Raw genomic sequence first — 12,242 nt, forward strand, 5'->3', positions numbered from 1 at the left:
TCACTGGATCAGTGTGTACTTCCAGGCTGAAAACCCCTCTATGAGCTCTAATAAATCAAGGCTGGCCACCTTTACAAGCAATTGATCATATGTGACTTTATGTTGAGATTCTAACTAGACAGATACTGAAATGCCTGTGACTATTTTTACAGAGTAAAAATGTTCAGTGACAAGCCCCAGGCCCCCTTCCTCTTTGCCAACGTGTGGCCCATCTCAGGCAGAGGCAGCACTCAGCAACGGGCACAGACTGGAGGAGAAGGCAGGAGGCTTGTCTGGGCTTTGCCTCTAGATAGATACTTGTGTTGGATAACTATTTCACTCCCCTGGGCCTCCAGGGGCTGGACTAAAAGATTCCTAAGGTCCCTTCCAGCTCTACTATTCAATGATTAGAATTTCTATGGTCCAATCATTGGAAATCTCGACTGCGATAGCTCCAAAGCAGGGAACAGAGCTGGGACTGAAGGCCACTTCCAACCAGTCTTCTTCACCAATTTGGAATTGGAATTTCAGGAATCCAATTACAGCAGCATCTGAATTTGCATCCTGAACATGTGGAGGGGACAGCGAACAAATGAGAGAAACACAGAAAATATCCCTTTCCAAATTAGCAGCCACTGTCGCATACATAACTATTTCTTTGGGGTATCTGAGCTGTGGCTGTACATACCATATGTCAGAGAGAATAGTTAAAATTATAAAAGAGCACAAGCAAAATGCAGACCGCACAGAGAAAGAAATCTTTGGTATCTTTGGTGTCATCAACACGATTAAAATTACAAATGGAAAAAGTCAGTGAGGTAGCCTTCTTTGGTTCTCACTAGAAATAGAAAGTTTTTCCTTTTTTTTTTTTTCTTTTTTCTGCTTTTTTTTTTTTTTCCTTTTTTGTTTTGTTGTTTTACACGCACACAGAGTTCATTCTTGGAAGCAGCTAGTTTAAGGGTTTCTCTCTTTTTGCTGTTCTGATTTTTTTTTAATTTATTTTTTCCAGTTTCTGTACAGAAGCCCCAAAATCCAGGCTGGTGAAGCAGGGTCTCGGCTTACGTTTTCTGAATGCACAGGTTTGGGTTGAATAGTCATTGCTTGTCCACAAACTTTGCTCTGTTGTTCTGACAGCAAACAAACTGCAGTGCTCTCTGTTGTTTTAAATAAAAAATATAAACTATATCGTGCACCTTTTGCAGATGCTGAATAAGTTAAATAAATAAGTTACAATATGAAGGCTCTGAGGGCCCCAATAATTAAAAGGTGAAGTTCGCCTGGTACCAGGTGGGGCTGTGAACTTAAATTAAATAATTTAATCACTGTTACTTAAACTATTTTCAAAGTTAATTCAAGAAGGAAAAATACCTCGATATTTTTTTTTGTAACCTGTATTTCTTCCCTGTCTGTAACAGAACTTCTCTGCTTTATAAAGCAAAACTTCAAGGGAATTCTAAAAGGGATTGTGCATCTCTGATGCACCATTGGTCTAGGTTTTCATAAATAAGCACAAAGAGTAAAACCAAAGTAAAGAAAGATGATTAAATAATTACTAAAATCCTATACATTTGTGTGCTAAAAACTAATTTAAATAAATTAATTACATTAATGGTACTTAGCTTTTTGGGTCATAACCCAAAGAGATGAAGGGAAAAAAAAAAGGTTTCTTTTGACTGTCTTCATTTTTCGATGGACAAAATGTATAGCTTCTTTCCATAGTCTAAATGAAAATAAAGCAGGAAATTCTAACGTCTAAACTTTCTCACGTTCAAAGAGACCATTTAAGTGTGACAAGCATGAAAAAAAAATCACCACGTTCCCCGCTCTAGCTAGTGCAGCACCCCCAAGACCATGTCACCATTTTCTCCACCCTGGAAACCAGAACTCACTTTTTCCTTATTAGTTCACGCTTTACTTTGCTATTTTTTCCTTCTTTTTCTCTTTTTTTTTTGGTGTGTGTCCTTTTTCAGGTCTTTGGATTTAGCTTTAGTTATGAGAGATCCAGAATAAAGCTATTCAACCGAAGTCATCAAGCACATGTGTCATTCTTACACAGATGATTAAATAATATCCAAGTTTTCTTGAAAGTTGAGTTTATCTTGGATGTGCCCAAATGAAGGTAATTCCAAGTGTACAGAATGAAGATGCTGGGATACTTTTTTTTTTTCCTGCACTTTAGTTTTCAATGTTACAATAAATAATAAAAAACAATGTACATTGTAGAAGTACCACATACATGTTAAATGATCATTTAAAATGTATTTATTGTAACAGATGACTATTTATGTACGTATGAAGCTGTCTGTGCACACGTGTCTGTGCAGTCTGAACACTCAGAGGCAATGTGTGTCGCTGTGAGGATGCCTATGAGAATACATGTTGAAAGGTGCATCTAAATCTGTATACACCCAAGCTGACAGACTGTATAAGGTTTAGGCAAACTTATCTACCAAGGTTTACGCTGTGAGAAATGCCTCTGCTAAAGATGGAACAGAAGACTTCCATGGAATGAACAGACCTGTAGCAATGTGTCTTTTTTTTTCCTATACACATTTTCTCCACTAAAAGGGAATTAGCGGGTTAATTCCAGGCAACCAAACTCAAAACTGGTAAGGAAAGCTTAGGCTCAAGCTTCAACTTGCCTCAGACTGTCAGAACCTTTTTGGTATCTGAGAACAATGAACACTTCCGGTCCCCATGGGATTCATGGACTAGCCCATCAGCTTCAACTGTAAGTTCTGTGTCTACCTATGTGAAGCCCTATGTTATTTTAATATATATATATGTATATGTATATATATATATACACACACACACACACATATATATATATATATATATATAATTTTATAACTCATTCTGAGACTTTCTAAAACAAACAAACCCTCCCTTCCCCCTGCCCTTGGAAAGAAACAAATCAAAGGTAGAAAATAGGCACTGGGACATCCATATTTAAAGCCAATGTCATTAACTTATGAGATTTATACAGCAAACTTGGGTGCACCTTCTTCCTTTAGTATGGATTTTGTGGCCTTATTTGAAAACTAGAATCTCCTGTTGTTTTAGAGGTGACTTGGTGTTAACTAAATGTACAAAAGTATTAGTTCTCCAGTCTTACAGGTAAACATCCGAACGTTATGGACATAACAGCTCTATCCCTCTTCTGTCTACCATCTTTCACTCTCTCTTCCTGGTTAGGCTAACAAGTCTGAATCACAAGGCATCAGCAGCAACAGCAACAAAAAATCAGCTCTGATCTGTTAGGAATCGTGACAGTTATTTGTGTGACAGTGACAGTACTTGTGTCTGGGCTTTGGGGTCAACCTTGACCACACGTATCACCTCTTTTTCTCTACTTTTTCATATACTCCATTATTCTTCAACAATACTGGAACCCAGCCTGTTCTTCTTCTATGTTTAAAAATTCCTACTATACAACCTCCTGAAAAACAGAGTTCACCACAAAGGTATACTGTCATGACATTTCGGTAACGGTAATCAAACAGACGCTTCTATAATTCTACCAGCATTTTTAGAAGTGGGAAAGTGTCCCCCCTGCACCCAGTAATGATATTTAAAAAAAATCTGTTCAACTTTAATTTATTGGCATGACTAGGTGGGCACCCAGCACAGATAAAGTAAAATGGTTGATCATCTAAAACGTATTTATGACAACATTGTAAAGCAGTTATACTCCAATAAAGATGTAAAAAAATAAATAAATAAAAAATAAAAGGTATTTATATTTGGCTTTGAAATACATTGTTTGATTTACAAAAATGTATGTATGTGTGTGTATATCAGATTTATTCCTAATTTTGATTTTATTTTAGCTAGTAATAAAAATTAGCTTGAATTTCCAAAGCCCATAATTGCCAAGAGCCTGCAGGAAAAGAGACACTGCAGAGGTGATGCTTTGATTTCTTCAAAGTGTCACATTGGTTCCTTCATGCCTCATTCCCGCCTGTACTGTTAAGTGGTACAATCTACACACTACTTTACATTTTAGAAAAGCCTTTAAATATTGTGGACGAGTTTTTATTGTTGTTGCTGTTTTCTTTTAAAAAAGAAATATATTGGCTATTTTTTTTAATAAAAATTTCTTGGAATGAAAGAATTATATCCCCAGGACCAAAATCACATTGAAAACAAAAGTAAGCAAGCCTATTTCCCTAAAGAAATAAAGAATTATCCACTCAATAGCCTTTGGATTTCTGTTGCTTCGAGAATGTGAATTTTGGTTCAGAACTGTCCCTTCAAACTGCCCCTTTCATTGCTGATGGCTGAGGCATGCCTGGAATTTTTCTTGGATTGAGGAAATGGATCCTCAATCCAACAGGTTAAACGTTGAAGTCCAAAGAGTTATTTTTTTCTGAAATTATTAACTTAAAATAAGTTTTAAAAATGTTTGAGGAAACTTACTGGGTCAAATTCCATTACCTTCCAGTTTGCAGGATTTTTTTTTTTTTCTTTCAGCTTTTTAACAAATTGAAATTCTGTAGGGCTTAATTTTTCAATACACAAATATATAGATACACACATGTATTTATATATGTACGTAAATAATTTTTTAGAAGCAAGCACTTCTCTCTGGTATGGCATTATCTGGTATGAGACATTTATCAAAAGTCCCTAGAGGGAAGTTCTTGCCTTTTTTTACATTATGACATCTTTCTCTGGTCACCAGGAGCACTGAGGGTGTATGTGACTACACCTGGTTTGACCAGGGTTGAAATCTCAGGCCACAAAGGCAGCCTTTTTCAGTTTAGACGTCTTCATAGGATGCCAGAGACCCAAATGCTGACATTAGCATGCCAAAGGATCACTAACCAAAGCAAGCAGGCTTGGTTCCTCAATCCAATCTCTAGAAGAACAAGCATTTCCATTGGCCATGAGTCACAAGGATTCATTTAGAGATACCCAAGTTGAAATTCATTTTGATCAACCCATAGGAGAGTTCCCCTGCTGAAATATGCTCTTTTCTTGGTCATTTGACAAAGGAGACATGGAGAATGAGCAAGAGACAAAGTGACACAGGGCAAAGTCAAGGAACATCCCCAGGTAGGATGAATTATAGAAGCCATGGAAAGTCGCCTTCTTTCGTGGCTACATGGCTGCTGCCCCTGCAAAGGGAGACCCACACAGTGGGAGGAAGGAGGTGGCACAATAGACAATGGGGTTCCCAAGGGCAGGACTCTGGGGTTCTCCCCAAACCCTACCTTGTGTTTTCTCTCTAGGACTGAGACACCCGCACCCCCCAACACTGCTGCCTCACCCCAGTGCCAGCCGTGGCTGCACACGGGCTTGTCTAAACAAATTGGTCATTACTACCCTGAGGAAACCTGATCAACCCATTGCAGCAGGAGTTGGACTTCCCCTGTGAGAAGTCCCTTTGGTGGATCTACTTACTGAGGGGCATCTGGAACACCCTGATGGGACAGGGCCATTCCTGGAGAACAGACCTCTGGGCTGGCCTCATCTCTGTAACTGGTGGGAATGGACCACTGAGCTTTCCCAGCAGTTAGAGAAGATGAACACTCCCTGGCCATGGCCCAGAACTGGCGGATGGACCTCACTCACCACCCTGATCATGGTTGAGACATAGAATAGAGAAGACTCAAAATACAAATAAAACTCATTCGTCCCATGGATCCATTTAGCAACAGGTTAACTGTTGAAATGCCTGAACTTGACTTTCAAACTTTCCCAGGAATTTTCACAGAAATCTGAATACTCTAAATCATCCACAGCAGCAAATATACTCTGGGATGGCATGAGAAATGAGCAAAGTTCTGAACTGAATACTTAAGAAATGAAGCACTTGACAAAAACAAGACGTGAATTTGAACAGCAATAACTTTGGGTTATCACCAGTGCCAAGTTGAATCTATATATGTATTCATATATTATATATATCTCTTTCTTTAGAAATGCAACCTTTACAGCTGATTTTTAAAAAGCTAATAGAAAAGTAGAAACTGACAATTATTTTTACACGTTTTCCCCCACCCCCAATGAAGCCCTGTTAGGATGTAGCAATCACATGAAGATGAGGCTTGTCAATTCCTCTATAATTCTTTGGTTCTGTGGCTTGGGAGAGGATGTGTCACCAAGATCCCTACCCCTGACCCTCACTCCCCTTCCCTCCCCTGATGATGAGACTCTGAACATAGAAGGAACCAAGACTAAGGATTAAGCATAGAACGTTCAAGTGACAATATTATTCCCCATGCTCTGCCGAGCAGAGAGGAGAACTGTTCAGTATCCCAACATCTTAAACTTGGATTCCATGGAACCTTTTGAGAGATTCCATGTTGGGTAGAAAGCCATAAAACAAAATGATAGGGAAACAATAAAATCAAACAAATGACCTTTTCCTTTCGTTGCTCAGAAACAAAATTGATTACCTTTACACAGTTCAATGGCGCTATTAGTATTTAAGCCAGGCAAGAGGAGATAATGAACTGAAACAAAGGTGTGAGAAATCCTCATCTTTGGTATTGTAGCTGTTGAGGTTTCTGTTGCTCTGTTCCGTGTTCTTTTGAAAAACTGCATAGGCACAAATTAAAGACAATCTTCAACTTTAAGATTACCGCATGAGTTGTCAAATGAAGCAGCAGCCACGGAGGCTTTTCCTTATTTCTCTTCCTGTGTCAACCCTTTCTTTAAAATCTGCTTCCAAAAAATGTCCCAAGAGGTCTGTCTGAACACAGTGTGTCTCGCTGTTTTTCTGTTTCTGTTTTTTTTTTTTTTTTTTTCTTTTCTGGCGTGCTTCCTTCTTGTTGGTGGTGATTTTCGGTGATTTACGTTTTTATTTATTTATTCATTTTAATGGGACAGTTTTGTTTGTTGCAGAAGTAGGTGCAGAAAAAGTTTCTTTGGTTTCGATTAAGTAATTCATAAAAAATTCAGTCTCAAGTGTCTGTAAAGAATCATTGCAGTGTTTGGCTTGCTTTGAACACCCCCGTGGTGCCCACCTGGGGCCATTCACTGGTAAATATGCACATGGTGACCTCTGCAATCTCCCAGGGTTCTGTGGGCGCTGTTCCATTTGCCGTGGGAAGGTGACAGCCAGGAACCAGAAAGCCACTCGCTGGGTGGCTTGGCTAACATCCTTGGTGTAGCCGGTCCACTCAGCCCGATGATGAACCAAATGCAAGAGCTGAATGCCATTCGGAGTTGCAGAGGTTTTCTGACTTCTAAGAAGTAATCACAGTATTTTTCAGGCTAGAAAATGGCAAGTACTAAATGTCTTTGGTTTGCAGTATTCTGCTTCTTTGGTGTGCTGTGTTTTCTCCAGATTTATTCAGCTGTTTTGCTAGATGATTCAACAATGGAAGAGATTCAGGACTAGATGACGGTTATGAGTAACACGTATGGTGGTTTGAATTATTTATTTTTTCCTTGCTATGAAACACTGAAAACGTCCCTACCGATGGGATGGACAAGGGAACAAACCAAATCTGAAAGAGCGAGAATGTAGTATGTGGTGGTCATAATGCACAATAGGAGGAACCAGGTGACAGATAACCAAGAAGGATACATTTATGATCTAAAAAAATCTAGATCTTTTAAAATGCTGCATTTGCTCCGTGTACTGTAACAGTTAAACCGGCCTCCTGAGTGTGCGTCTGCATTATGTACAAACAGAATTTGTAACAAACTGCAAAATGTGCTTGAAGCCATATTCCCAACGATTCCCTCATGACTTCCTAACTGATGTCTTGAAAATTGAGATGCGGTGAATCCAGAACCTTCCTTACTTCTCTGTTTATCTTCGTTGTGCTTGATACTTTGAGCTCAAGTGAACTGATCTGGTTTTTTTTTTGATGGATCCAAGACCACGTGAGATTTCCAGGAGGTAAGGAAAAGAAAATTGTAAACTGGATCAACTTAAAGCTTTCTAAACGATTCAATGAAAAAGATGCCTGAGTTGGAAAAACAGGTCCTCGGATTCTTTTTTTTAACTTCCATATTTAAAACTTGTGCTCAGTAATTGTCATTCTGATGTTTTTTTATGTTATGGCTGTGAACGTTGGTGAACTATGGTATGATGAGGCTAAGCACTTGGAAAGCAAATGAGGTCATTCTTGTTGCTAGATTCTTCTCTTATTGTAGCATCTTGGGAACCCAAACTCAGAGTCCTTACACAGGCCAAAGTCCCACTATTACTCATGGGAACTTCGACTGCAAGAGGTTGACAGGACTCAAAGTGGGACCGTTGACATTCTAAGCAATCCTGAGCTTGACTGACACCACACTGAAACTGACTTGCTGCAGAAAGGCCCCATTTGGGTTTCTGAGGTGCTTAGCACACTCGCTCAGAGGACAATGTCCGGTTCAAAGAGATTAGTTTTCAGCTTGCACTTGGACTCCATAGCCATTAAAAACCAACGAACAAAAAGAACACCTGGCCTATGATTACAGCTAGAATAGAATTTTCTTTTCAAGAGAATTGTGCTTTCAAATCACCAGTGAAGGGCCCCAGCTAAGAATCCAGCGTCGTTTTCCTTTGCATTTTCTTTTGGTATCTGTTGTCCTCATTTGGAGGTGACTTGTGCCCAACTGAGAGTCCTTCCATCACGCTTTGGTACAGGTGCCGGAGGTGGACGAGGAGCCCCCTGTGCTCAGATCATCCTGCCACTTCTCCAGGCTGCGGCGCCGGGCATTCATGAAGAAGTTGCTGACGGTCGTGAGCTCCAGGCCCAGCTGCTGGGAAATGGTGATCTGCATCTCCTTGGATGGGCGTTTGTTCTCCTTGAAGATGGCGAAGAGCGTTCGGCGTTGGAGGTCGGTGAACACCAGGCGGGATTTCTTCTGGGAATTGTTCCTGTCTTTGTTTGGTTCTTGCTCTTTGCGTTTGCACGCTTGAAGGGGAAGAGAAGAAGGAGAGAGTCAGTGCGAGCGTGAGAACCGGCACCCGAGAACGTGATCCACTGAGAACATTGACAAAGTCAATGGGGATGTAAAGTCAAAGGCGATGTAAACCGTTAAACTTTATTGTGCAAATTGCCCAGCTGTCAATAACCAGCCTTCCCAGTTCATCTACGGGTGATGGAAAGCATCGGTTAGTGGGGGAAGGGAGAAAGGAGAAAAGGGCAGGGCTGTTTACACAGTCTGGTTTTGAACCAAACGCCCGTTGCTTTCTCTTTCACTCCCTAGCCCCCACTCCCACCCCCACCTCCTTTATCTGTGAAATCAGGCGCTCTGAAGGGATCAATGACTTCCCCAGGGGGAAGCCTGGTTACTAAGTTCCTCTTTTATAGTCACCCTCTAGAATTGTTCACAGATGAGCCACAATGACTTTCTGGAGTCAAAACTTAAAAGTGCGTAATTTCTCAGAATCAAAGCTTCCACCCTCGCGACTCAAAAAATCGTTAACAGAATGAAATTAGAAGTGACAGAGTGATGGTAACATCCCGACCCCAAATCCCCTTCTTCTAGACTTTCGAGAAAAAAAAAAAAATCAAACAGGGAGGGAAAGACTGTGAAAAAATTGGTTTAACCAGTTTTAATTTGGCTGGTCTGAAGTGAAGCCAATACAAGAAGACCAGGGCTGAGGTTGGCAAAAGAACCCAAATTTACAGTGGATGATATTAGGGCCCTAGATGTGTCAATTAGTAGATGCAGAGTCTCTGATTCAGTAGATGGGTGTCCACATCTGGGGTGCCATATGCAGCCAGGACATTAATTTATGTGTCACTACCTCTGTCTTACCCTACAAGTTTCTAGAAGGCAGGGATCAGGTCTGTGTGATATTTCCGACTGGCTCTTTTTGGAGCCACGGACATAAATGAATGCTTGGGATGCTGATGACAAGTGGTGTCTTGACTCTTTCAGGAATTTGCACACTTCACAGACAGATTGGGTCTCAGAAAAGTCACTTTTAAGGGCTAAATAATATTGTGCATACAAATCACAAATTTAAACATGGGAACATGTGTTAAAATCACTGGACAGAAACCGCAGCTCATCCAGGGGTTTTGTGCCGCCTCAACAGAGCTAATCCAGGAAAGGCGAGGAGGGAGCAGAGGGCCGGCTTTGAGCATCCTTCCCTGGATCAAATCCTACTGGACATTCCGGCCCCAGGTTGAGAATTTCTTTGTACTCAACTGACATTCCCCTAAGGCTAGCAGTCTGGAGTGTTGTCTGGAAGCCTTTTCATACTTCTCAAAGCCCTGATTTGTGAGTTTTGCTTCTGAGCTTTGGGTCAGGCCATTTTCTACTCTTTGCATTCTGCAGGGAGCATTCGGTATAGTGGGGCCGCTGGCTGCAGTTTGAGTATCAGGGGAACATCCTTCAAACTGATGGGTCTTCGGATTTAACCTAAGGACCCACACTCATAGAAAAGATATTCTGGAAGCTGAACTTCCCCCTACCCAACTGGCCATCCTCCCTGGTGGATGCTATCTGCCATAAAGGATCACTCCTGAAATAAGTGAAAAGCCATGATAAAAAGGGCAGGAGCCGGAGAACCCTCAAAAAGGAACACTGTTGGGCTATGTCAGCTTTGCTAAACCCTCTCTTCCTGATTTTTCCTTCTCTCCTTTCTAAAAGTAAACATATTACCTTTGACAATTAAACACAACACACACATACACACCTATAAAAACAATATGTTTCCATCCAAAACCCCATTCTCTTGGGAGGTTTGGACGTTTTCAGATAAGGGGCGCTTCCCCTGAAATGGGAACTCAGAGAGAAAGGGCTGAAACGGCTTACAGTCACCCTTCTCCCACAGGAATTTCCCAGTAATGATTTCTTCTTTGATTATCCCTGGGAGGATCTTACACTTTTGTTGGATTTTTGGATATTTACCATAACCTCATCTGTAGACTTCCTCTCTCCAGTGCAATCCTCTACAACAGCGCTTCTAGAGTTCCAGGTGCACAGGGATCATCTGGAAAGCTTGCTCAAATGCAGACTCTGAGGCAGTCAACCCAGGTGGGGCCCGAGAACCTGCATTTCTAACGAGCTCCCAGGTGATGCAGCTGCTGCTGGCCCATATGCCTCGGTTTGACTCGCAAGCATCTACCTGATTTCTAAAATCTCAGAGGAGCACCCTGATGGAATGGAATGTTCTGGAACCAGACGCCTGGATTCTCTCACCTGAGCTCCTTCACCTACAAGACTTGGGACCTCGGTAAATGACTTAACCTTTCAGTGCCCGTCTTCCTCACCTGCATAATGGAAATAAGGTGCTCACCTCTGTAGAGGCTTACGTGAGGCAAAGTGTGTGAATGCTCCCTCCCCACCGTCCCTCTGGCTGCATAACCTCAGTAATCCTGAGGAAGATAAGCAGCAGAATTATTCTCATTTTAAAATGAAATAAATGGAGACCTGAGGGTGTCAGTGATTGACCTGAGATCACATTCCAAGTTGGCTGCAGACCCAAGGCAAGAATCCAGCCCTTGGGTCTGTCCATCTTTCTCCCCTACAGAAATGGCACCCACGCCATTGGCACCTTAGAGGGACTCTATCTGCACGGCAGCCTCGGAGGTTCTACCCCCCAGAGATTCTGACTTTTACCTGGAGGGGCAGTGTTCTGGAATCTGGGGAGATATTGAATATAGTTCCCTGTGCTGTACAGTAGGTCCTTGTTCTTTATTTTATATACAGTAGTGTATCTATGTTAATCCCAAACTCCTACTTTATCTCTCCCTCCCCATCCCCTGCTATCCCCTTTGGTAACCATAAGTTTGTTTTCTACATCTGTGAGTCTATTTTTTGTTTGTAAATAAGTTCATCTGTATCATTTTTTAGATTCCACATATAAGTGATATCATATATTTGTCTTTCTCTGACTTACTTCACTTAGTATGATAGTCTCTAGGTCCATCCATGTTGCTGCAGATGGCATTATTTCATTCTTTTTATGGCTGAGTAGTATTCCATTGTGTGTGTGTGTGTGTGTGTGTCTGTGCATGTGTGTGTGTGTACCACATCTTCTTTATCCATTAATCTGTCAATGGATATTTATGTTGCTTCCACATCTTGGCTATGGTAAATAGTGCTGCTACGAACATTGGGGTGCATATATCTTTTCAAATTAAGAGTTTTCTCTGGATATATGCCTAGGAGTGGGGTTTCAGAATCATATGGTAGCTCTATTTTTAGTTTTTTTTTTTTTAAGATTTTGGCATGGGGGATCCTAGGTCCCCGACCAGGGATCGAACCCACACCCCCTGCATTGGAAGCGTGGAGTCTTAACCACTGGACTGCCAGGAAGTCCTATTTTTAGTTTTTTAAGGAACCTCCATACT

At 41.2% G+C, this 12,242-nt stretch overlaps 1 protein-coding gene across 1 annotated transcript in view; it reads right to left on the bottom strand.

Annotated features, from left to right (window-relative positions):
- Window positions 1-8,559: 8,559 nt before the first annotated feature.
- The window catches only part of ONECUT2 (one cut homeobox 2), a 38,733-nt gene continuing 35,050 nt past the window's right edge, over window positions 8,560-12,242 (bottom strand). Inside the window, exon 2 of the mRNA XM_061170080.1 lies at window positions 8,560-8,846. Within this exon, the coding sequence (XP_061026063.1) occupies window positions 8,560-8,846 (287 nt within the window). The remainder of the gene's footprint in view (window positions 8,847-12,242) is intronic.

This window comes from Eubalaena glacialis, chromosome 15 (genome assembly GCF_028564815.1).
Source record: "Eubalaena glacialis isolate mEubGla1 chromosome 15, mEubGla1.1.hap2.+ XY, whole genome shotgun sequence".
Classification (NCBI taxonomy): Eukaryota; Metazoa; Chordata; class Mammalia; order Artiodactyla; family Balaenidae; genus Eubalaena; species Eubalaena glacialis.